This window comes from Micropterus salmoides, unplaced genomic scaffold, assembly GCF_014851395.1.
Source record: "Micropterus salmoides isolate LMB-PRFRI ecotype aquatic unplaced genomic scaffold, ASM1485139v1 Ms_hic_scaffold_18, whole genome shotgun sequence".
NCBI lineage: Eukaryota > Metazoa > Chordata > Actinopteri > Centrarchiformes > Centrarchidae > Micropterus > Micropterus salmoides.
In genome coordinates this window covers 13,407,097-13,434,127 of record NW_024040928.1, presented here as the reverse complement: position 1 = coordinate 13,434,127, position 27,031 = coordinate 13,407,097, and the positions used below count along the sequence as shown (strand labels likewise).

At 40.0% G+C, this 27,031-nt stretch overlaps 1 protein-coding gene across 3 annotated transcripts; it reads right to left on the bottom strand.

Annotated features, from left to right (window-relative positions):
* Positions 1-496: 496 nt before the first annotated feature.
* On the bottom strand, positions 497-21,517 carry hbs1l (HBS1-like translational GTPase). Of its 3 annotated transcripts, XM_038726959.1 has the most exons (18): positions 21,317-21,497; positions 20,571-20,639; positions 20,198-20,326; positions 19,735-19,986; positions 9,714-9,822; positions 9,133-9,383; positions 7,927-8,092; positions 7,302-7,419; positions 5,306-5,452; positions 4,777-4,851; positions 4,512-4,629; positions 3,376-3,444; positions 3,161-3,265; positions 2,541-2,631; positions 2,291-2,399; positions 2,054-2,154; positions 1,660-1,804; positions 497-1,402 (listed from the first exon to the last, which is right to left on the bottom strand). In XM_038726959.1, exons 1-18 carry the CDS (start codon positions 21,357-21,359, stop codon positions 1,391-1,393), a joined length of 2,109 nt encoding a protein of 702 aa, XP_038582887.1. In that variant the 5' UTR covers positions 21,360-21,497; the 3' UTR covers positions 497-1,390. The 3 variants fall into 3 exon arrangements, with proteins under 3 accessions (XP_038582887.1, XP_038582889.1, XP_038582888.1); XM_038726961.1 differs by lacking the exons at positions 19,735-19,986; positions 20,198-20,326; positions 20,571-20,639; positions 21,317-21,497 and adding an exon at positions 10,098-10,182; XM_038726960.1 differs by lacking the exons at positions 497-1,402; positions 1,660-1,804; positions 2,054-2,154; ... (9 more) ...; positions 9,133-9,383; positions 9,714-9,822 and adding an exon at positions 16,082-18,609 and having other exon boundaries at positions 21,317-21,517.
* Between the last annotated feature and the right edge of the window lie 5,514 nt (positions 21,518-27,031).

Here is a 27,031-nt window from a genome sequence, read left to right as displayed (position 1 = left end):
GTCTTTCTCACACTTTACCTGAACATCTCCATGACTGTCTGTTTCCACCATCTCAACAATTACTTTTGTAAAAACTAGAATTGCTGAGCAACTTTGTCCACCGCAGTCACACGTGTATATCGCCTCAGGAGTCCACAGCTAGAAACAGAAAAACTAGTTTAGTTAAGTGTTGTGAGCATTTTTTTTCACTCCCTACGGTGCTCAGTGACCGCATCAGTGTGTTTGTGGTGCTTTCCACTCCAGCGGGAACAACCCCCGCTTTGTAAACGTCAAACCTGACGGGAAATTATCACCGCTATATTTTCACTTCCTACTAACTTTTAAATATGTCCTTCGACAGATAGGGAAAAAACCAAACAGCTTTTCTTTCACACTTTGATGCCAGTGTGCTGGCGTTCAGGATGCTCATTTTCACATACTTAATGCCATAAAGCTGTTGCAAGGAGTTTGTTTTCAGTTGGACAGGTAGAGACAGTGAAATCAAAACTCCACCACGTATTACTTATGTCATGTTCATTTCACATCATCTTCCTTCACACCATCATCAACCATCTAGTCCAATTTAATACATGGAGAAACAGAAACACAGCTCCTTCAACTCTCCTCCTCCTCCACTTAGCTGAGTCTTTGATTCAGATCGGCACTTTAAAAAGCAATGTTGTGCTTAACTGTAGAAGCATTTCAAGTAATGTATCTTTTGTTACCATCAATAAAAGTTTCCCTTTTTTTTTCCCAGACACTACTCTACCTTAGTAAGAGTGGACCTTGTCCTGTCAGCTATGTAATTTAAGATGCAAAATATACTTATTAAAAATATCAAATGTTTTACCTTTGCTGCGTGACATTACATCTTAGTCTTTCATTTCTGTCTCAATTTAAAATAAATGTCATTACACCACAGCTCATTTGTAAACAACTCCAGTTAAACTATCTGCACTGGCCGCCACACCACGATTCTTCTGATCAGCCGTAGCTCCTCCAAGTAAAATGAATGACTGTGGAAACCTCAGCATGGTAGGATTGTATTTCAGAGTTTGATTGTATTATTGATTTGGCTTGATCAAACAGTTACTTGAGAGCAACAGGTTTTTACTAACAGACGGATGGACATACAGGTGGGGGAAGTGTTAAGGTAGCTGGGTAATGTGCCTGTTTGATGGAGGAGGCTACTCAGCATCTTGCTACATGGTTGTTATCTGTGCAGTTTAGTGTTGATCAGAGCTGTCAGGTGAAGCAGCAACTGTAGCGCTGGATAGAGAGATGGATGGATGGATGAATGTGACGCTCTGAGTCCATGCGTGACATCTCCTGAGGAATTGCACTTCGTCTCTGGCTGCATGCAGTCTCCAGATCCAAGGTCTGACTGGCATTGTACCAATGGATATGCTCATCATCCTTTGATCTGCAGGGAGGAAAAAGGACACTTTATCAAAGAGGGGTAAAAAGTTGATTTCATCTCAAAAGATAGCTCTTCCACAGGATTGAATTTCAATATTAATTACTTCTTACAGGCCTAAATCCTGAGATATAAAAGATATATAAAGTAGATTGGTCCACTTCAACAACAGGATAGTAGTTTCAAACATCCACCTGTTTACATGCAAGAATATGCAATCAATATGTTGCTTTGACTTTGTCCTAAAGTGGGTTGCACTTTACCTCAGTGACGACCCCTGCAGCAATGGTGGAGCCGACATATCGTAGCATGAAGCGGCCCAGTTCCTTGTAGTCCTTGTACAGCTCTAATGCCACAGGCCTCTGGGTCTGGATCTCCACGATGGCATTCATACCCTTACTCAAACACCTTAACAGGAACAGAGAACCTGGATTTTAATGTTCTAACAAGAATTTGATTTTCTAGCATTATATCATTTAGATAGAAAGTAATATGGAGCACTTACGAAAAATTAAATTAGCTGTACACTTCAGCGCTACACATTCAATTTAATTAGGAAATACCCACAGACCATCTCTTTATGACTGGAGAACAGTAAGGTAAATACTTATGTCTACTTCATATTTATAATGAAAACTGCATCCCACCAACACTCACTTTGGTTTCTTCTTGAGGACCTCACCGCTGCTCTTGTGTAGAACACTGATCAGTTTCCTAATGGTTGCAGGCTCACTGACTGTTTGGTAATGCAGCAAGATCTACACAAACAAACAATGAACGAACATGCATATAGAATGAAACAGAGCATGTGCATCCAGCACACATGTGCAATTAATATTTTTTTAAAAACTTGGTAGTAAGTGTATGTGTGAGTGTGTATGTGCTTGCCCTTACTGGGAAGCCTTGTGTGATGGGGACCTCGATATTGAAGAGAAGGATTCGGGCTCTGAATCGAGTACAGACTCGAATTGGCTCCTTAGGCTCACAGAACACACAGCCCACACTGGAAGGAAGCAGTTATCGCTAAATACAGCCGAACGTTCACAATCCAAACATATACAACAGACATCACCAGTGAAGACGGTGACAGCAAAACAGACCTCCGTACTTATAGTAAATAATAAGTCGCAAAAGTTTTGTTTACTTGATCTTGATGATGTCCATGCCGGTGACAGTCAGGCTGACATGGTCTCCGGCTGCAGCCCAGTCCAGAGCCTCGTCATGTAGAGTAATACCTGCAGTAGACAGACACTAGTGTTTTGTCACCCAACTGCCACAGGATGGCAGTGTTGATCACCACTCACTCGCTAGTCATCCACATTCAAAAAAGGCGCGATCAGATATAGTCTATGGCTCAGATCCTGCAGGTGTGTTTGAAGCTGACATTCTATTCACTCAACAAGAATTCTGCCAGAGAAAGTAACTTTCTAATAATGTATGATCTGACATCTTTAGGGCAACATTTTGAATTAATTTGCATTGTGTATTTTCCTTTTGTTAATCTCTTCTTTTGAGCATACTACTCATTGTTGCTATTACATGCTGAAAAGACTTGCCCCTTAAAGTTACAGTAATGTATTGTCTGGACGCTGAAACAAGAACAATAGTGTAATAATAATGGAGCTTTGATGAGACTTTTTAAACTGCTCTCATGATCATTTTATAATAGGGGAATCTCTGTGTCTTTTCTTAGTGCCATCTATCAAGAGAAAATATTCCGTAGGACACAATGCTAGACTGCAGCAAAGACACACCAGCGCTTACCTTTGACAGTACACGTTTCATTGGGGGGCATAGCCAGTATTCTGTCTCCTGTCTGAATATAACCAGCCTCTATTTTCCCAGTAACACAGAAGCCTGAACCCTGGTCTGTGAAGAGAAAATGCAACATCAGCAGTCTTTTCATTTAGAAAAAGAGAAATGAAAAGTCATGTGAACAAAATATGCAGTTTGAAAGTATGTATGTGTCGTGACTTTACCTTTGAATACATCTGAGACGCACAGTCTGAAAGGTTTCTCTACAGACCTCTGAGGAGCTTTGAAGGCATCTTTAGCAGAGATGGGAAAAGACAAACCAAAATAAAAAATAAAAAAAAGAGGAAGAAAACAATGAGAAACCGGGATGTCCAGTGGAGATGAATAATTTTCTCTGGTACTGGATGAATAATGGCCATTAGTTCGGTTGATCAGCACTTGTGACTAATGTCACAAAACGGTGAAGAAACTAGAAATCACTTCCCTCTTATTCATCCACAAATCATTCGGTGCTGCCGTGAGTAATTCTAAAGCAATATTCCACTCAGAATTTGTGCGCTACGTAACATACATTCACCAGCCCCCCTGTAGGCTTTCCCGGTGGCTAGCATTAATAGCATTCGTAAAAACATCTCAAACCACTCCAGGAGCATAACCACCTTCTCCACTCGTATGCTCAGTATATTGCTTACGCTACAGTTATAGCAATATACGGCTGCAGCAGCTCTGAAACAAAAATGCAATCTGATTGGAACAAATTGAGCATACAAAAAGGCAAGACAGCAAAGAAGTGAATTATTAATTTTCTGGTGCACACTTTCACAGTGCAAAGTTGCCACCACATAACTGAATGAATTTAAGGTGATCACAACTGTGATTCTCTGTGACTGAAGAAACTACAAAGGTTTTAGAGTCATTTCTCAAACAGGGGTAGGGGGGCTAATATATTTTGGTTAGTTGACTTAAGATGTACTTAATCTACTTATGCCTACAGTACCACTTAAAAAAAAACACGGAAAAAGTTGTTGGCTGCATTTGTTTTGGCTTTTAATGTGTTCCAGGAACTCTCTTGAAGTGATCACTTGCTTTTTTTCTTTTTTTTTTACTTAACTGTAGAAGCATTTCAAGTAGGATTACTACAGGCGGCCATTTAATGCAGTGCAATCACCTTGCACAAAAAAACTTAACAAATGACATTCATGCTTGTTCACGCAGTTGCAAGAGACCCATGATGGAAAAAAGGGCAGAAATGCACTCTGCAGCTTTTATATTTTTTTACTTTCCCTCAGAGAAACCTATGTCTAAGAGTCAAAGGGAAGTAAACACTTTGGGCAGATCGAACCCTGCCAAGGTGCATTACCAATCTGCTCCAGCAGGCTGGGGCCAAAGAACCACGAGGTAAGCTGCGACACTGAACTTCTGGTGACGAGGTTCTCTCCTGACAGGCCGCTCGTGGGGATGTAAAAAACATCAGAATCCTGAACAAAAATACCGGGTCAAACAACCGCAAAGAAAACCAGCAAATACTTCTTCTTAGCCAAATATATAAAATGACAGTCAATATACTGCTGCCAGTAAAGACTTGATAATCCCAAGATGTCAAGAAGTTATCAGTGGAAACTCACCTTAAATCCGGCCTGCTTGAGAAAATGGCCCAGTTTGGAAATTATTTCTTGGAAACGCTCTTGTTGCCAGTTCACCTGAATTATATACACACACAAAGCAAAAAGGAAAAATACACAGAAAGTTTCCTCTTCAGCATGGCTTTGAAATGGAAATGTTACCACATTCACAACATGACACAACATGCCAGTGATTATAGGAAACAAAACATGAAAATACAATCAATCACACACAAAGCTCCGCAAGGCCTTCGTCTCTCCAGACAGAAACGTTTAGAAGTGTTAAAGTCTGGAACTAACCACTAAAAAAGGTCCATTTTAATTGCAGTCCAACATCTGTGAAGTGTAAGGCAGCCAACACAAAATTCTGCTGCTTGCTAAACTGTTTTTTCTTTTTTCCTAAAATGTGTTTGTGAGTATTACTTGGATCATTTCAAGGAGATCATTTTTTTATTTCACCATTTTAATTAATTCTCCAGCATATTTTAGTCTTTTAGTGCATCCTGTGTCAGTAATGTGTAGCAGGTCTGACCTGGTCCATCTTGTTGACAGCTACAGCCAGCTGAGTGACACCAAGCGAACGCACCAACAGGGCATGCTCTCTGGTCTGACCGCCCGCCTCGAAGCCTGCCTCAAATTCTCCTCGGCTGGCATCCACCACAAGCACCGCCACATCGGCCTGGGAGAGAGAACCCGAGGGGAAAGATTAGATCCACGTGCATCCGTTTCTGCTGAGGCATCGGAAGCACGTGCTTTCAAAAATCAAACAAAAACTCAACTCACCGGGTATTTTAACAGGTGGATTCTGTTTTAAACACACGTACATGTAAAATGAGGCTTGACAATAGTGTCTGTAATGTTAGAAATACTTTTCCAGCCCTATCAAACCATCAAATTAGATATCTTAATGTCTTATGCTCAGGTCCTGCACAGAGGCTGATACAGAACGTAAAATAACCTAAAAAGACAAACTGTAGTTAGAGCTTAAAGCCAGTGTGACACAAGACTAACGATGCTCACAATTTACTGCTGATGTTCCAATAAAGGTTTATTGGAACAATCAAGTGACTTTCTCTACAAAATATTAATTTCATCAGTACATGTGCTCAACAATCTAGATGGAGACAAGAGATGAACTCATTTGCTGCTCTTCAATTATGGATATTTTAACTTGTATTAAGTACTAGAAAGCAAACAACAGTCAAATATTTCATATAGGCAGTACAGTTAAATATTGCAATTTTTTGTTCTAAATTAATTAAACGCATGCTATACTGGAGATAATTTCAGGCTGTGAAAACATCATCTTGAGCGTCTGAGTATGTGACTTTCTGATACCTTCATTTGTGTAAAAACAGAAACCCCTTAGTCACTACACGATGAGACTGAACGTGAGGACAGTCATTTGGCAAAAAGAGAAATTACATTAATGCCTCAAAACAGACACAGACAAGCACACCCATGCCTGCAAAAACACCATGCGACACCAACACCCAAAACCACGAAAGCTATTTCAAATCATGCTGACAGGTGTGGCATACTGAAGGAGGGAGAGAAACCATTTTGATCAAGCGGAGGTTTGCAAAGGAAAAAGGAGAAAAAGCTTTCACCGTGATCATCATAAATGGTTAAGCCACAAATATACCTAACTTCAGAGGTACTGGAAGAATCTTAATATTTTTGTACTAATTGTATACAATCAATATTTATCAGAGATGCACAATATAACAATGTGCACTGATAGAGGAACTTTCTTTCAAACATAAACTGAGATTTTACAAAGCCATGTGGTAAATCAAGCAGGACTGCTTTATGGCAATATTGGATTTTTGTATCAATGTATTGCAGTACTTTTATATGTCACGTATTTAATTAGCTGGATTACCCAAATACAGTTATTCCAGTCTGCTTATATTATCCATGAACAGCTTTTCAATTGATTCTTCATGTGCGTTTCTATGCAAATGATGTATCTCAGTAAACAGAATTCCCCATTTGCGATCAGGTGGAAGGCTGCAGGAACATCTTAGGTGAAGATCAAGAATAATGTGCATCAAGAACATAAGCTGGATTTTGTCCATATCATCCTTTCCTATACTACATTATATTTATAAGTCACCTCTTCCATACATGTACTCTACACTTGCTGTGGAATATTGGAAGAACTGCCCCAATAGTCTTTCACTAGCATTATAAACATTGTGTTTCATTAAACAGTATTTAACATACATGTTTTTAATCTATTCATCTGCATCCTGTTCATCTGTTTTGTGTTATTGTAACACATGGGATCATCCACCCTGGGGAACAAAAAGTAAAATAAAATGCTCACTAAAAACGTAATGTTTTCAAAAAGAATATTTTGACTTAAACCAGATTGAACTGGTCCTGCACCATTATTGTACTTTTCAACATAGATACACACTCAGACTGTTCCTCACACCTGTAACAGCAACATTAGGAGGTACATACTTTAATACCTGGAGATATCTCCTCCTTCACTGCTTGAACACTTCTACACTGTATACCTGTGCAGCTCCTGTGATCATGTTGGGGATGAAGTCTTTGTGTCCTGGCGCATCCATCAGGGTCACCACCTTAGAGTTTGTCTCAAATTTGGTCATGCCCACATCCATTGTCACACCTCTGGAGCAAATAAATCAGAGGATTTCTTTTTTATAACCATTTGACCGAGTTCAAAAAAATGCATCTGCAAATGTGTACAATAATTTATGTACAAGTACAAAACTATGTGTGACTGCCATATAAGGGAGGGTAGATTTAAAGCCTAAAGTCAATTTCAGCGAAAGAGCAACGTCTTCTAGTGGGGCGTGGCTCTCAGTCAGCATTACACATTTGATTCAGAAGGTACTGATAAGTGAATATGGATTGCCGGCCCGAGTCACTTTCTGTTTCTGGCGTACTTCGCTTCCGTTTCACTCCGGTAACAACAACAGAAGGGGGGGGGACAGGAACATATTTCACATGTCTAAGGTGCACTATCAGTGATGACACTTATCAGCAAAACTAGTGTAGGGAAGATCTGGTCCTTCTATGTACATTTGTTACCAAACCTGACCCCTGTCCCATACATGAAGGGGGGGACAACAGAGACATTTCATGTTTGTGTGATGCTTCACGCTCAAAATGTACCTGTCCCTCTCCTCGCCAGTTTCATCCAGGACCCAAGCATAAGCGAAGGAGGCCTTTCCCGCCTTCTTTGATTCCTGCTCATATTTGTGCATGGTGCGCTTGTTGACATTGCCCAGCAGATAAAGAAGGTGGCCCATCAGTGTGCTTTTACCTGCATCCACATGGCCTGCAGAGAAGAATAACGTAATGATGCCAAGGCGTTAAGGATGTAGAAAGAAAAGAAACAGAAACTGAAAAAAAGGGGCTCATGGGGGGCTGGGAGTGACAGAAGACACCAGGGAGGGATGGAGGGGAGGGTGAGGATAGACAGAAAGACAGGAAGAATGTAACAAGAGTGATAAGATATGCAGGGGAAAGAGAGAAGATAAGATAAGGCAAAGTGGGAGAAAAAGATGTGGCATTGCACAAGAGGAGGGAGACAGACAGAAATGGGAACAAGGATGGTGAGTGAGAGGGGGAAGGGAGGGGACCGTGGTAACACGAAAGGTTTCACAGGCTGTGAGAAACTAGAATCATCTGCACTTCTGAAACTACCAAGTCACTTTTTCTGGTGAAACTAAGAATGAAAAAAAATATGATGAGCAACTGCACTGATCTGCAGGTCGACTCATTTACGACTATTTAACTTAGAAAATGTGCACAAAACAGGCAGACTGAAAATTAAAAGCAACTGCCCAGCGTTACAGAAAAGCCAGACATGTGTATGAGGAACATACTGTGTACATTTGCGAATTCAAGGATGTGGCAGAAAAAAACTGGAACTGTTTTTTTTTTCTTTTCTTCCAACAACCGCTGTGTGTTGCAACGTGTGGGTATTTTGATACTGTATTTCTAATTGTGTAAAATCCCCAACAATAAAAAATGTTGTGACTAAAACGAATGCTGATCTTTCCCCACTTTAGTATCCAGCTTTTTAATGACCAGTCTGAAAATGTTACAGTAATACTGTATATTGCTTAACAAATGAAGCAGTACTTCCTCTGTGTGTTTAACTGTTAGAACAATGTGTGCACTGAAGGATAGTATGCAAGTAAGTAATTGTTGTATGAAGATGGAAGTGGACATAATTGCATTCAATTGTGTTTTGCAGAACTTTACCCTTGTAATTGTGTTAATCCCTTAATGTGCAATGAACTGAAATAACAGTTTATGTGATGAGTGGTTTTAGTGGTGGTTTATGAGTGGTTTTGCATATTTCCTTCCTACCTATAACCACCAAATTTAACAGAGGTTTGCCACCCTGCCTCTTCTCCAGCTCAGCTTTGATATTGATTGCCTGCCGGGCCTTTCCAGAGGAGCGGCCTGGTGTGGGAACTGTGGGGGCCTCTTCTCCATTTGACCCTTTGGATGGAGTCTCGGGACGTTTGGACATGGCATCTGAGGTAGGGGCTGCGGCTGTGTTTTCAGGGCTGCCACCTCGACGTACTGAAGCAGTGACTACGCCGTTCTCCCCTATGCTGAGGAGAGAGATGTGGATGCGTTTTAACCCAGTTGAAACGTGGATTCTCTTTGCTGATAATGATGCCAGCATGCAGCTTCTAAATTCATTAGCAGCACTGATGTATTCATAAACACCCACTCAGGTTGAAGTGTCAGGAATGCTCATCAACAGCTCATTTAAATTTATAGTCCTTCCTACTAACCTGTCATTTTAAATAAAAATACTATTTTGCCAAAGATTCAATTATTTCCAATATAAAGAGAGGGGGGCATCTCATCACAGGTTATTTCTTTTGTACCGTTTTATGAGAACAATGTGTATTTGTGTACAGAGGTGTGTTAGATACCTGGGAACATCGAAGCCCATGGTCTGCTTCTTGCCAGAGACGGTCATGCGGGCCACTTTCGGTACCACTTCAGAGTCCAGTTTATTGTGAGACACATCTCTGCTTTTAGCTAAAAGGGAACAGAGGAACAAAATTGCACACTTTCACAAAAAGGTAATCATGACTCACTGTGGCCAACGCCTACTACACGAGGAGCATATTGCATTTTTTTTTCTATTTAAAAAAGGGCACAGCTTATCTGTATTAGATCAGAACAGCCACAAACCATCTCTCATAACCAGGGTGAAACTAAAAAATTTCTCCCACTACATTTTCCAGATACATTTATTGATCCTCAGTAAAGCCCGTGATTATTGTATGAAGGCGATATAAACATTTACACACCCATTTTCAGAGGTCACTTGATAGTTGACAGTCAGCGTATTGGCCGAAGATTTAGCATTTGTCTACACATGGGATTTCATCTTCTGGTTTCTGCTTCTTCTGCTTTCCTAGCTCTAGACATGGAGTTGTTGATAATAGTGCATTATGCATCTCCACAACATCAGAAAAATGTCTTAATGGGTTTTTCCCTTTTCAAAATGACTAATTTCCAACACATGCATGTGCAAAATAGTAACATAAAATACACGGTAACGTAATAAAACACCAACATAGCTTCTTCAGCAATGAAAACCACTGTGGTGTTGATCCAGAGGATATTACTACAATTACAGCTACTGTCCTGGTCATAGCTGTGTGTCTTCCTGGCATATAAAGAATATATTCTCTAGTGTAAGCATATGATGCAATCAGTTGAGCCTCCACCTATCTGATTGGTAGTTCATATTCTGCAGGAGCGAGACTTGCTGAGGTCATTGCTTTGTCATCCCAGTCCCAAATGGCCACCAGTCCCAGTCATATCAACCCGCTAGTGATTCATTTAGACTGGGGTGCACAGCCAAGCCTACTGCACCCTGTGTGTGTCTTTGTGTGAATGTGTGTGGCAGTGACATCCTGGCTCAGAGAGGGTTAATTTCAGAAGTGGCCGTTGCCTCCTGTCTCCACGTAAATAGAGCAGTGTGACACAGCATTTCACAGAATGAATCTCTTGAAAATGTGTCACCTCAGCAAAGTACAGGGCAGGAGGTGAATGTGTGTATTATCACTCACTCACTTACTCTCTCTCTCTCTCACACGCGCACACACGCGCGCGCACACACACCCCTGATTAAAGGAAACTTGCATAAAGACCTCCACAAAATACATATCTCCCATTTTTTACAACTTGGAAAAGTGATGTTGGTCATAAAATGTCATTTCTGTAGATTATATTTTTGGTTAGTATCAAAACAGGACAAACTCCCACCCGCTGTCCTCACTGATTTTATTTCATTTTAGTCCTAGGACCTTCATCAGCCAAAAAAACAAAATACTATACAGAGGTTTGTTCCCTTTTAATGCTTGTCCGTTCAGTCTTCATCTTATAGCATGCATTTTAGCAAGCATACTAATCCCTTATGTGGCTCCTTCATGCAATGCTTCATTCAGTTTATTAATCTTTTTGTTTTTTAAAAACACAGTTTATTCATCATAAAAAAAATACCCTGAAGGAAAATGAGGGGAGAGGAGGTGTGATTCAACAGAATTATTAATGGACTTTCTCCAACCAAGCTTTCTCTGAATGACTCGCTCTGCAATAGAGAAAAAGCCCCTTTCATTCTGAAACACTGATACACAACTGAGGCTGCTCACCACACCTGAAGATGCTTCTTTTTTTTTCTTTTTTTTTTAAGTAATGGCATTTACATGCTCAAAAGTTGGAAAACATGGACAACCGAGGCAAAGCTGCTTCGAAGATATTCTCATTTTTAAAAAGAAAATGTTATAGCTTATTAAAACTGCTAGCTGCACATAAAAATGAGGACAGATAAATGTATTTTTACACAGAAAGTTCAGACAACGACCCGTACTTGTAATAGTTGGGCCCATGCAGAAAAGGCACCTAAAAACAGTTCTAGATGTTTAACACCACTGTCATTGCTGAAGTCTGCATCATCACGGTGTGATCTGTCGTGCAGTAGGCAGCAACATGAGAAAAAGTACTCACTGGGGAATTTAGGTTCTTCCTGCAGCTGGGGGCTTTTCTTGTCCATACAGTGACATGGAGGTTTCTACCACCTGTGTCAAACAGGACAACAGCTTGCCAGCTTGCAATTCACTTACAAGGAACATCAGCTGTAAAACAAATGATCTCATTAGATCATATTAAATCTAATAAGGGCATTAGGATCACCTGTTTAAACTGCATTTATGAAATAAGCTACAACATAAAACCTACACATCCTACACAGTACTTCACCTCTATATTTTAACCTGGGGTTCAACAGACAGGCGCACCCTACATAACACTCCCAAGGTCTTAAACAATGAACAACCACCTTGTTAACTACCGGACAAGTTGCTCTGTCAAAAGGCTGTAACACCTTTGCAAACAACTGCCATGCCAGATCATTTTCTTGGGTTGGCCTCAGGACAGCCTTAACAGGAAGGCAGCCTGAGAACAACTATACAGTGCAATCAGGCTTGGAGCAGGATCTCTTTACACTGTTTGGACTGGCAGGTAAACAGCTGGCGTCCTCCCATCCAGGATTTCTCTAATATATGGGACCCTTGCAGACTAAGAGCAAGTGAGTCATCTGTACACCTTGGCCTGAGGGCCCAACTGAGCACAGGATCAGAGGAGTCCGCCCAGGATATGCAAATATCAACCCCCATCCAAATACACACGAGTATGCAAGCAAATGTTAAATAACAAGGGTTGGTGATGGGGTCACTGACAACCTTGCAGGGCAAGGTAGTTGCGCAAGTCAGACTAAAAGACCAAAAAAAAAAAAGAAAGAGAGGATGCAGGATGGAGTAGGATGCTATACCTTGATACTGAATTCCCTGCATTAGGTGTTTTAACTGATAATGTCTATGTTCTTTGTCCATGTCTGATAGCATCAAGTACACACCGTGCCATCCTCTGAATTTCAGGAAAGCACAACACGTACCCAAGGATGTTATAGCAGAATATTTTATGAACTGCTTTGAGGGTCATCACAGTAAAAACACCTGACTGGGGAATACAGTCAAACATTAGCCAAGCTCGCTAAAGTGGCACACTTACGGTTTATTAAATGTGCACTGCCCCTGTAACTTTAAACTGTATAAATAAAAAAACAACTTTAAAAAAAACTGAGAATTCTGGAAATAATTTTGATAATGAGGCTCCCCACCACTTGAGGCCGCTAAAGGCTGTGAAAGACGAGAATTATGTTCAACTCAAAACTTTAAAAAGGCATCCTACCGTGGGGGAAAGTGTTGGGGGGGGGGGGGGTTATATTTGATCAATTTAAACTTTCAGTCTAGGCTACATATGCTGATTTCCACCAGAGGGAATGAAGTCACAGTATGTTTGGAATTACAACCTCACTTGCACACGTTAGCCTACGTCTGTTCAAAATGAATGTATATACCAGGGAACCAAACTAACAGCTAAACTTCATTCACGCTTGAAAAGTCGATGAAAATATGAATGAAATGACTATGAAAGGAAATGGGACCGCTGGCTGAGGGAAGAGCTCTGAGTGAGACCCATTTGACCACTTTCAAAATGAGTCACACACACAGTCGGTACCACCACTCAAACATTTCAGAGTATCACATATATAAAAAATACCTCCTCGTCTTCTACACCTACCTAGTCAGCAGACAGTCAACCTTGAGTCATACCAACCACCTGAGAAGTCTCAACTACTGTTTACAGGCAGATTTCATAACAGCTTGATAACCATAATGTCAACGCACAGTTGCAGTTTAACAAAATAACAGACCTATTAACATTCTAGAAACTATTTTAAGTGACACTCTGTGGTGCATTCACTTTCCATTCTGTGCTCTCCTGCTTAACTTAGTCACAGAGTCCAGTCCAGTGGTGGCCAATTTTTTGAGTGACGAACATCAAAACAGCACATCTGAAGTTTCTAGACGCAATAATAAAGATTAATGCTTGAGCTCTCAAAGAAAAGCTGTCTGTATGGTAACAGACCGGCATGGTAATCATAATGTGAAGGTAATTTTCAGTTTGCGTCTCTGAAAGACTTATAATACTCAATAGAGGCAAGATAGCCAAAAATACTATGTGTGGAGCGTAGAGGATCATCTTTCTTTATATTTTCTACATATCTTGTAAGGCACCAATATAGCAAGGATAATTCCTTGTATGTGCAAACCTAATTGGCAGTAAACTTGATTCTGATTCAATGTGGTTCCTTTTAGGCACTCAAATCAAACTGACCATGCCGTGAATTTAGTTGTTTTCCTGTTCTGCATGTTAGTCAAGCAGCTGGATATGAATAGCAGTGTTGCCTGTCTGTTGTGCAAAATTGAAATGACCTGAGTCATGATCATACTGTCATGATCATACTGGTCATCCCGGCTGCATCAAGCACTGAATGTTTGTGAAAATTTGAGATAAAAAAATCACAAATGCTTAACTTCCAAATCTGGCAAGCAACAGCAAAACTGTAAATTCTAGTATATGGATCGGTACAAATATGCCTAAGAACATCCATAGTTACTCAAGAAGACTCTACAATGTGGTGAATCATGACCCCTCTAAACAAGATGCTTCTGCACCTCCACTGATACGTTCGCACATAAAATGATTGCTGTCATAGCAGAGGGTTTTTGATCCAAGCATTACCACAAAATGCATACGATAAATGAACCAGAAAGCTCTCTGAAACCGCCGGGCATGCCTGCTGCAAACTGTCACATCACTGCTTTATGAGGACTTTTAGGACTTTTTATTTGCCTATAGCCACTGTGGAAGTAAACGCTTGCATTTCTTGTAAGAAGTGCAGCTTTTTCCATTTAAGTAAAGACTCACATTTCACTCTAAGCCTTTTTTTCCTGTTAACATGTTGCACCACAACAAAGCAGCAGTACTGATGGCATGCAAGTCCATGTTCACCCGCTTTTCTTTTGACCACTTGTTGTGAGTAAAATGGTATTTTCCAGTGTTGGCACCACATCACAACAGAACTATGTTTGTGCAACATCTCCGCCTTGCAGAAATGCAGCGCCTGTAAAGACACAATATGATTTGATCTGTCAAAGCTTTAGACAAAGCTGTGAAAGTTGAGAGACATGATCAGATTTTCCTACGTAGGTGGTGTAAAAGACACACACACACACACACACACACACACACACACACACACACACACAGACAGTGTAAGATGATCGGCTGCTGTGCTGAGTCGGTGTGTGCTTGAGGTGACATTTTCTCCAAGAGTGCAGCTTCCTGCCATAACCCACACACTGGCTCGCCTTAAGAGGAAAGGACAAAACTGTTGCTGGTCAAACCCAGTTGTTAATAACACTCATTTCGATCACATCTTCCCTTACAAAACAGACCACAACAACCCTAATACGCCCAATTATTTCCAAACATCATAATGCTCACAGGATTAAGCTGACACCGGGAAACCTGTTAGACTTGCAATGTTTGACATGACTATTACCTCTATCTGCCCTTTATTATCTATCATTTCCTTCAGGCTCACCAGTCTGTTTGACCCCCCGAGGGTCCATTTACTCCATTTTCTGTACCTGTAAACTGTTCACACACATCTAGCCCAAACCCTACCTCTTCACTCAAAGACAGTTCTCACCTTTAGGACAATAATGAGATACTGCAAAAAAAAAAAAAAGATTAAACCGTAAGGAAAGTTTGATGTCAGCCCTTATCAACTTCCCCTGTCTCATGCCTACAACATGGACCAGGGGCCTGATGACAACAGTAAGAATATTCCCCATTTTTAGGGTCAACAAGACCGCATATACAACAGGTCTCCTCACAGTTCTTCGTACATGATGTTATCTACCAACCCTTGAAGCAGTCCTTATCCAATCTTAAGTCATTCATTTCTTTAAGCGCAAGATTCTTCAAATCAATACCAATGACTCACACTAGAAATTGGAACAGCATTAAGAAACTTTGGGCTAACCTGAAAAAAAAAAAAAAAAAAAAAATGCACACACTGCACCAGATTCATAATGCAGGGGTTTTCTTTCTAAAACTTTTCACTTCACAAAATGGACATGGCCTCTATTCAACGTGTGAATATTATTACATTAATACCAATAGTTCGTTCTTAAGCATAGACTTAACTACAAACATGCATACTCAGATTTCAAATAGGGAAAAGAGCACTGTTTTAACAGGGTAACAGAGAATTAGTTCAATACAACAACCCTAAAAAGATGTATTTTAACACTCAGACTCACAAAAAGCACGCCCACACACAACCAGAGAAAAATGTCCAGACACAGGTGCATTCAGGGTCCATATACTCAGTCATCTTTATTTCAAAATTGACAAATTAACCTCTAGCAGAGTGTGATGGCACACCCCGCATAAATCAAATTCATTTGTACATTGTAATATTAAAAGCTTGTAAGAAAGTACTCATTCTCTGCACTCTTTATTCACAGTGCCTGCATTCATAGTAAACTCTTATCAAATATTAAAGATTAAAAGTGTTCATTTGTCTCGTGTGTGTGTGTGTGTTCGTTCTCTCTCCCTCATGGGAAAATCTCCAGGTGTCTTCTAAACCAAAATGTCTACCCCATGATCTCAAACACAAGCAGCAGTAAACCAGTACAATGGTTAACTGATCCATATTCCAATAGCTGCAGCACACCTGCAAAAAAATCAACCTCTTTTTTCCTCTTTTGAGGGTTCATGCAGCTCGAAACTAGAAAAGAGGCCATGCAAAAAGAGATACACTTTGAATTTTCCCTGGCTAAGATTAAACTACTTTACTTTCATACAAACATGTCAATTAAAAAGCCAATGGCCATCTTAGCATACAAAAAATAAGAATCAAATTTAAAATGTAGAAAAAATGTTAACTACAGTAAATGATGAAAAAAAGTTAAAAATACTGTACGTTTACATAGCTGCGAGTATTTTCAAGCTGCCAGTGTGACTGACTTTGATCCTGTTTGACCTAAACATCATTGTTCTGCATGTAGTAGCAACGTAAGAATCGTCTGCCTGTATAAAATAAAGCAATACATGAATGCTATAGTAATACTGTTTTTAGCTGTTTTTAAGCAGCGTTCAGCAGTGAGTGTGTTATTCGGTCATGCTGTTGGTCCAAAACGTTTCTGTACTCCACATGACTGATTGTGGGACACAGTTAAAAAAGGTTCATAAAGACTGAGGACCCTGAGTGCTGTATCTCTTTGACTTTAGTTCACTTGGTGGAGCAAGGGCAACAAAGATCTCCCCAATCTGGTTGCAACCGAATTAAGTGCTTTTTATTTCCTCTTGTCTACCTGGTGAAGGCTTTTTGCTGATTAGCACGGACAATGTCGTCGGGGGACGGAGTGTTGAAGCGGAATGGTATAATTGGTGAGAGTGGAGTTTGCTGCTCTTTGATGTTGTCTTGCGATTTACAGAGAAAGGCCTGGTAACCACTACCTGCCCTTAACCCTCTTATTTTCCCCTTCCTCTTCGGTTGTCTGTGGCTCTGAATCGACAAAGTAATGGCAAATACTGATGGTTGTGCAAAAACAGAAGAGCCCAGCCCCAAGACAACTGGAGCTTGGGAGGACGGTGAAGGGAGGTCGTGGTCGAAGTGACGAGGGCCCGCTCCATCTGACTGGGCGATGAGTGCGCTCAAATCAATAGTCTGCCTCAGCTTAGGTGACCTGGAGTTTTGGTGGTATTGTTTGTGGTCGAGTTTGTGCTTGGTAGCACCCTCTATAGTACTTTCTGCCAACACACCAGCCCTCTCTGGTTTTGCTGGTGAAGGGAGCGAGGCTACAGAGAAATGTGACCCACTTGAGGTGGTTGAGGTTTTGCTTTTGTGTTCAGACGCCAAATGTGACAAAGCGGGCAGCTCAGAGATGCCAGGTGGTTGTTTCAGAGCATCTGCTGGAGATTCAGTGCTGACGGGTTCAAAGGAAGTTAAGGAACTGTTGGTTTGATGCTGCAGGGCAAGCTGAGACAATGAGACAGCCCCAGTCCCGGAGCATGCAGGAATAATCTTAGCTCGTTTAGAAAAGAGGAGTGTGTTTTCTGGTCGTTCGTGTGTTTTCCTGTTTTGATGCTGTGAAGCAAGCTCAGACAACGAGAGCATTTGTGCTGGTGCAGCTATCCCCTGGCACTTCACAGAGGTTTTGCTGCTTTGGGGAGTAGGGAAGCAGTTACTGATAGTTGTTGGGCTGCGGTTTGAATGCTCCTGGATTAAATCAGCCAATGACAAACTTCCCTTCGGATCAGCCATTGTGGCTTTGCCTCCAGTCCCAACTCCCACTGAGTGTTGATTGCCTTGGAGGACAGAACTTAGACTCCCGAACCCAGGAGGAGCAGCCAGAGAAGAGCTTGCAGTTGTTGTCTTGGGGATGTTTAGCGAAAGACTACTGAGTGAAACTGAAAGCAGGGAGGGAGCGGAGCTGTGAGATGCTGAAGACATGTTTAAAGATGCCAAAGTTCCCAAAGAAAGACTATTCTGATTGGATATAATGGACGGAGGTGAATTAGGTCCAATGGTGAGAGCACTTAATGAGGGAACATCCAAACCTCGCACTGTGTCATCTACTCCTGACACCTTCTGCTCATGCTCAGACATGAGCTGTGCCAGACCGGTCGCACTAATGCCAGGACCAACGTTTTGACGAATACAATTTTGATTTTCAGAGCTGCTAACCACTGGCTCAGCCTTATGTTGCGATAAGAGGTCACGCAAGTTTGGTGCATTCGCTTGCACATGTGATGGTGTATGCTTGCACTCATCAGTGTGGGGTTTATGTGCCTTGGATGTAATGTCTGTGTGAGAAGCAGACAAGCAGGCTCCTTACCTTACGAAAGCCAAGTGCAGTTGTCAAAGAGGAGGGACAGGAGGACCACAGAACAGAAGTCAGTTGAGTCATACCATAAACAAGAGGGAAAAGAACAGACAGAAGGCAATTTCTTAAACATCTGCATAATTTTGAAATAAACAATGAAATGCCCCTGGCTGTGAAGCTTCCATGTACACAACACCGGTGAACTTTTCACTTTCTTTTTTATATTCTGCTCAGCGAGTCTCGTTCATCAAGCTAAACCAGTAGCACAAAGAGACTAGCAACAGCAGAGGGAGCCAGCAGGGAAAAACAGCGTCTATAGCCACACCTCTCACATCTAACTGGATAAATTTAGGGTTTCTTAAGACCAAACCATAGTATTTTTCGGTCGAGTTTGAATGAAACGTTTTACCACGAGTTACAGTTTTTTTCTGAGTTGCTGAAATTTATTCTTTCCTTTTATTTATTTATTTTTGTACATTTATTGCTGTACATTTTGAATTGCTTTTGGGTATAACAAAGTAGGTGGGGGGGGGTTAATAAGTATTTTTTCTTCTTCCCACGCCTTTTCGAATATGTAATGGCCATTGACAAGAGTTTAAAAAGTCTTCGGCTGTAACTATTATTAATTTATTTATTATTGTTATTGTTATTCTAATCACTTTGATTTGTTTATTTCATTGCATTTTCTTGTTTCTTTTAACATATATTCAAAATAAACATAAAAAATTTGCTTTTCTTAGTTCAGTCAAAGAGAGAAACTTGAAATCAGAAGGTGTACGGTTGTATCTGTTTAATAAGGAAACTAGGTGTAAGAATATTTCCCTTGACATTCTGAGAGTATATTTTGTTTGTTTTTAATCAGACTAGAGCCGCACACCCACACCTGTGGAAATTTTTAATATATCACCCAACCCTATTATGAACTAGGAACAGTGAAATAGATCAATAATTTTGAAAACAAAATAAAAACTGTTTCAGATCCTGCGCTTTGTTTTGCGAATAACTAGAGATTAATTAAATTATCAAATGCCACTATCAGCCATTCTCTTAATATGTAACTACAGTGGACCAGTCAAGGATGACAATTCCTGACCAACAAAATTATAATAAATTTGATCCAGTCCAGGCGTACCTTTCTCAGCAATGACCTCTTGTTTGGTTCTTTGTGGAAGCGGCGCTTTTTCCAAGCTAACTCTTGCTACCGAAGCCGTCTCTTCACTTTTACTTCCGGTAAGTGGGACTGTCTTAGTGTCTTCAGACAAAACTGCATCCAGTGCCCTCTGTGGGTCGAATCCACATTTTATGGCTGCCTGGGTCAGCACTGAGTCTGGCACTGCATCTCCCAGCACAGTCCGCATATGGTCCAGACAGGAATACAGCTTGGCTACAGAGCACAACACACACGTTAGACACACACTGTATTTGTGATTCAGAATACAAGAACAACAATAAATCAAGAAAATGAAAATAAAATCACTAATTTAACACGGTCTTTGTCTCCAATTAGCACATTTTTCAAAGACAAAGATTAAAGGTAAGTCAGAAGCGCCGTCATTTCTCACTGGCTTCCCGTTGCATGGATTTCATTTTGTTACCTTGATCAAGAGGATCAAGGTTGTCGCTGATGGTAGGGGACAAGGGTACAACCTCATCTTCATATTCTTCCTCTAAAGGCTCCTCCTTTGGCACTTGCCTCTCTTGACGTGAGTAGATGAACTGATTCGCTGTATAAACCAAAAAGATCTTGTGGTATATGGTGTATAATTTATGTGGTCTTTTAATCAGATCAATCCTTCATTGAAAATTAAAATAAACCTTTTAAAAATTATTCATGTTTTTGGAAGTAGCGATTGTTTTCTTTAACTGGAAAAAAAACAAGTTAAAGAAAATTCTTGTATATTAAAATTGTCTATTAATCAGCAAACATTCACACTTTCTGATATACCATTAACATTTACTGATACCAACCTGTTGCTGGTGATATACAGCAGTAGTCATCGTCCACAGACTGTCCATATATGTCATCATCGTCAAAGTCTAGAAAAAAATGTAACTGAGCTTCAAAAGGTTTGCCTTTCTCTGCTTTACACACACATTCAGGTGTAGAAATGCAGATGTAGTAAAGAGAAAGAGTCTTTTGTTAGAGCTGTCACTTTGCCTTGTCAGCAACTTTACAGAATGCATTACAAACTGTAACTTTATATTGGAAGCCAGGTAACTTTCTGTAACGTTACGTTAATTAAGTTAACTTTCTTACCATTAGATTTCACAAAATGGGAGGTTTAACAAGTGAATACGGTAATGGGATGTTAATAAACCATATCCAACAATGAATTCGAGTTTTGTATCATTTCTTGCAAATAAAACGGCAAAGATAACAAGCTAGCTAACTTTACGTAGCTGTCATCTACTTTCGTTAACATAAACATTAACGTTACCTACATTAGTAGTTACAGACACATCACATAGATTTTTAAAATTATAACGTTAGCCGAAAGGTTTGGGTATGTACGTAGATACTTGTAGAATAACGCATTTCATCTTGTGCCAGGTACCAAGTGACACGACAACAACGTTATCTTGCCAACTAGCTAGCGTTAGCCGCTAGAGCTAACGTTACAATCAACAATGAACTTTAGCTTAGCCGCTAACGAGTTTAGCGGGCCTGGCCGTGACGCTTAAACCGTTACCCGCGCGTAGTTAATGTTATCTACCTTCATCGTAGTTGTAACCTCGAACATTTCTATGTCGAGACATGTTGCTTATGTGTCTTCTCTCGGCCCCAGTGTAAATGTTTTTCGGCTCACAGGCTCTTGTGACATGTATAACTGCCCTACTGCCCGGTTGCCATTGCTGCTTAGCTGCTGCTGCTGCTGCTGCGTGAGATTACAGCAGCAGGCAGGTCAGATTTGTTTCTGCAACTTCGGGAATAGTTTAACTAAAAAACAAGAGTGATTTTGCCGTGTTTGTGTCTCTTAATTGACGTTCAACAATCTAGTCACTTAAATAAATTTTAAAAACTTATTTTCACATACAATTTTTTTATTTGACTGACGTAACTTCCTGCTGCAGTCTCTTTATTGTGGCCTGAGATCAGATTTCCCCAACAAGCTTCAGAATATGCGCCCTGTCTGACGGAGAGAAACTGACTTTCAGTCAGTTGCTGTCTGCAGAGCTGATTATGAGCAGTTGAACGGATACAAGTTTATCGAAATAGGAGGGAAGTAAACTTCAAACAATTCCGTATAATTTTATAATAAATAATAAGGGGTCTTAGCAGGAAGAGATGTAAGATAAGTATAGAGAATGGAGATCTAATGATTATGTTCACTTGGATCTAAAAAAAACCCACTACAGTTGTTTTTTTGGCTGGTTAACAGAAAAAGGAGTAAATTTGTAGCAAGTTTTTTCCTCCTAGGAGCAGGGAATGGTGTTTTAGAGAGAGAAGATGCGCAGGGACCAAAGGATATAGGCTACTAAATGACAGTACCCAACCACAGCCTGTTCACCCAGCTGCCTGCTGGGAGGAGATATAGACCTTATAAGTTTCTCCTGCTGCACCACTAGACTTCTAGACACTTTACAACCTGTTGCAATGTGACAAATAAACCTATAATTATACCATCTACCTTCTTCACAGCATATTTGAACATCTTAAGACGACAATAGATGTTAACTTATGGGTGCTACAGCTTCATCACTTTCTGAAGGGTAACCATATAGGCTGGCAATAATTGCAAGAAAGAAAATAATTCCCTATTCAATCTGCCTTGTATGAAATGATGTATAAATATAAATTATGTTTTCACATTTTAACAATCTAATTTAACGTTTGGCCTTACATGAACAAACTGTTAAATAGGAATTTTTCTGTTTAAAACAACAGATTTGTGTTTACAAAGAAATTCTTTGAAAATGACACTGGCTGAAAACACACATACAGTAAGTCTGTTGTTCACCTGCTGCAGCAGAGAACAAGTTCTATTAACCTTTTGTGTTCCAAAAAGCCTACACACACACAGAAAACATTGGTTATATTTCATTGTTTTGATAAAATTATTGCTAGGGACAATTCAGTAGTCGCTGGATACTGGTAAGGTACATATCCTTATCATCCCTGAACTAAAAGAACAGTGAAAGGGTTAAAGCTGTCATTAGTCCTTTTCTAGGAAAATCCAGTGACTCTTATGATGATGACGGAGATAATGACTATGGTGATGATATAGGTAGTGAATGCTCCTGCATATACCCAAACACTGTTGTGTTTTATGAGTGAGCTTGAAATTCATATCATGATATCTTATTAATGCGAAAGAGGAAGCACAATATCACAGATGAAAATGGCAAAGTGGTTAAGAGCTTTTTCCTCTCTGCACAACCTTGAGAAAAATATTTCAGTGTAACAGGTCAAGAGCAGTGCACTTAAAGAACATGAGAGCATCTGCCTGCACAAAGTATACGTACTTTCAATCCCACCTATGATCTTGGGGTGTGAATGTCTAAACCATTTGTTGTCAAAGGTTATGCCCCATGGTTAGAGACAAACCCATTTGAGCCCACACTCACACAAGCACACGCACCCAATGAATGACATCATTTTTTCCTACTACCTTTGTACCACAAGAAACTTATAGCCTGTCTACCACAAAAGGGAAAAAATAAGATATTTTTTTACCCCTGTGAGTGCATGTGTGTGTGCACATGTTTATCTGTGACTTGGTCTTTGCATATCTATGTACTTTATAGTCACACACAAATATATGTGCAGGTGTATGCATGTGTGGTTTTTGATTCATTATGTTGTCCTGAGCTCATCTACGGTAGCCTGTGTGCCAATGAAAGAGAAGAAGAAGAAAATGTCAGACAATAATCTGATACCGGTGATGCAGGTGAAGAATACACTTGCACATCTGTACGGTGAAATGAAATATGAGGTTTGGCGTGTCTCCCCAATCTAAAAATAGAGCAGAATAAAGAAAGACGTCTGCTTAGGTAATTGTAAAGACCTTCTCACAATGAATGGTTCATATTGCAACTGGCAGTTTGATGAAGAGCAGCTTTAATTGGCAGAGGTTAGTAAGAACCGAAGGGGCATCATTCATATCGAGAGGGGATAATGAAGGAGTTTTTTATTTATTGTGCACAACGTTTTACCTTAGGTGAAGAGTGAGCGTATGTGTCCGCGCGTGCATGTGTCTCTAAGTGGGTGGAGGTTTCCCCTCTAAAATTCCACTTCCTGCATTTTGAAGTCTTAGTTGCACATCTTGTCAAAATAAACAACTGCACATGCACACATGGAACACACGCATACATACAAATAAACAAACACAAACACGCTCACTTTACAGGGTCACACAGGTGACAGTGAGAGAACTCTTCCTTTGCATCACTAAAATGTTTCTAGGACATTCAAAAAACCAACAGCAGAAAACAGCACCTGATATGTAATGGAAATGGAACATACTGCCTGAGTGAAATGTCGTGTATGAAACAGTAACAACATTAAAATTCAAATAGTGTATCCAGCTTTTCTCTTGTATTGGCCTTCTTTGACATAACCATTTACGGTTCAAAAAACACAGACATGGTGAACAAGACACAGCTAAAACTTTACTCTGAGTATTTAGTACAGTGTGATGCCAAATAAATGCTTGTTTGTTGTTTGTTGTTTTTGTTTGTGTGTGTTTGTTATTGTTTTTTAAATAGTCCTGTTTTCTTTACATATGCAAATTGGGAAGTGAATTAAATAGGCATTTGTGGTGCAACAAGGCTGAGGTGTGATTTTTCACACCTCTGCACAGGATCTGAACATTTGTTTCCTTTGAACGTCTTCTAAGCACTATCTGGTCAAATCTGATGTGGCCACAGAGTTCACGGAAATTCTGATCAATGAATCAGTGGCGGGGGGAGAGGGATTTATGAGAGAATTAATGTTGGGCTGATTAGAGGGATTTACACAGATGGATGGACAGATTGCTAGAAGAATGAGCGGATCAGTGGATGGGTGCTTTGTTTAAATGATGTAGACATTATATTATTTAATGGCTAATAAACTGCATAGTTTGCATCCATCATATTTCATCTGTAATTGAATTACAAGCATTTATTTAGGAGATGCACTAAATGGTTGTCAGCAAATGGATGGCAATGGTTTAGAATCAAGTGAAAGCAAAGGATTGCAAATCTGTCAACAACAGCATGTAAATCTGAAAAAATTAATCCTGGTGTAATTGTAGAAGACAAAGTCTATGTACAAGTGGGTGAGGGGTGAAGTCGGTCACAAAAGTTGGCAGTGGGGATGAGGTAATGCTTTACATAATTTGCCAAGGGCACCAGGTATCATAGGAAGAGTTTTTCACAGGAACTCACCCCCCAGGGAAAATGCAAAACCTACACCCTTGGAAGTCTTTACCAGGTGGTGTGAGGTGCTTAAATTGGCAAACTGTGAAATTAAAAGGTAATACTTTTTTTTATTTTGATTCACTATTTACACACAGTATGTATTCATTAACATACTTACAAAAAGTAATGTTCCTGAATAATGATTGGTGGATTTCAATTACAATCACTATAATAATGTAGAAATCCTATGCATGCTAATATACATTTATTACCAATTTTAAGCAATTAGTCAACATGTAGGTTTATTTAACCACATAATCATACAGGATCTCTTTCACTACCTATTTGACTTGGGATCAGCCCTTCCCCAGTGCAGGCCTTAGACACACAGACAATTACATGTTTGGCCTTCCCAACACTTGATTTGAAAGCCTGGTGGGATGATATCTCAAGCCCAGGGGCCATCATTAAAAATCATTCAAATGAACCAACCTGTGCACACAATGCTTTGCAAAGGGGCCAGCCATCACAATACCTGCCCTTAACCTGTCCAATCGCGCCCATGCAAATGTCCTCAGCTGAAGAGTCAATGGGAGTCAGGCTTCCTTCTCAAAGTACTATAGGAGAATTTGCATACCCCGGCTCCCTTCCTTCAATTTGGTTTCAGATAACAAAATATAATTTTTAATATTACCCTCGAGGGAAAAAACACAATGGGGGTGTGTGCAGAAAAAAGCTAAAGACACACACTTACAGATATACTTAACATACACACAAATCAGGCAAACATGGACAGAATTACATTTAAATACTTGTTTATACTCTTTATGAAGAATGACTTGGGTTATTTCTTCTGGTTCTTTCACTGTGTTAATAAAGTTGTTAACACTTGTTATTTAATTATTTTGACCTGTATCTTTTTTACTGACCTACTTTTCTTTCTATGTGGGGCATCTTGCATTGGAATCTAGCACAATATAATTCAAATTTTATTTGAATAGATTAGAAGTAACACTTCCTTGAGGCAAAAGTGACTGGAACAATGCTTGTGTACAGGTGTGTATAGGATTTGATGCCTACAGGTGACTGCAACCAGGCAACCATGTGTTAGCCTAGTTTATTTGACAGGCCAGCAGTTAGATGTAGCCTAGTGGCACTAAATGTTAACAACAACATATTTTAATGACACAAATGTCTAGCTTCTGAACCAAAAAATCCATTTTCATCACTGGATTGTATAAATAATAATGCACATAACAATTTTTAAAAATATGTTTCATGCTGTCCTTCATTTAACCCACTTCCAATCCTGTAAATCTTGACATTTCTCTCTGTCTTCACTTCAGTGAACCCACTGCTGAAGCTGTTGAATAAAATAGTGAAATTTGCAGTTCATGACCGTGTGTGTATAGCCTTTTATCAGGCCACTATTATGATGACTGGCCTGGGACAATAGGCTGGTCTGGGGTGATAGTAATTATAAGTGACCAGGACAATACGGTCGCGTATGGAGGAACTCATACAATGAGAGGACACATTTATACAAATAAAGCATTAACCCCCCTCCCTGCAATGAATGGGTGAGCGAGGACAGTGGAGCAGGGACGATGAAGAACTCAACCAAAACAAAATAATCAAAATACATGGAGGCCTCAACAGATTAATGCATAAGTTATGCAATAGAGCTAAGTAAGGAGCATTATGCTATTCATCATTGAGAGAGAGTTGCTGAAAACAGGCTCAACTTGTTCCTAATTTAAATGTGGTTTATTTTGAACAAGTGCAAAGACATCATCAGCAAGCTGCCGCTTAAGAAACTCAATAGGCAACCTGAAAATATAAAGACAGTCATGAAGCAGTTGTCCTATGAGTCATGTGCAATACATTCCCACAAAAAGTTTAAGTGCCACTGCATTTCTTTAACTTTCTTTATCTGGGCTAGCACAAAAGCTCATTTTATCGCCGAACGATTAGACCAAGGTGTTGCATGTTTTATCACTGAGAAACATCTGTAGCTACTTGTAACCACGATTAACCCCAGCAGGCACTCCACAAACAGGTAGCCGAGCACAGAAAGCATTGCAACT

Excerpts from the sequence above, each read along its gene's own strand:
- hbs1l (XM_038726959.1), bottom strand. The coding sequence starts at position 21,359 with ATGTCTCGACATAGAAATGTTCGAGGTTACAACTACGATGAAG. Across the intron at positions 5,453-7,301 it reads TGATCACAGGAGCTGCACAG|GCCGATGTGGCGGTGCTTGT; the intron begins GTATACAGTGTA and ends TCTCTCTCCCAG. Across the intron at positions 2,632-3,160 it reads TGAAACGTGTACTGTCAAAG|GTATTACTCTACATGACGAG; the intron begins GTAAGCGCTGGT and ends TGTCTACTGCAG.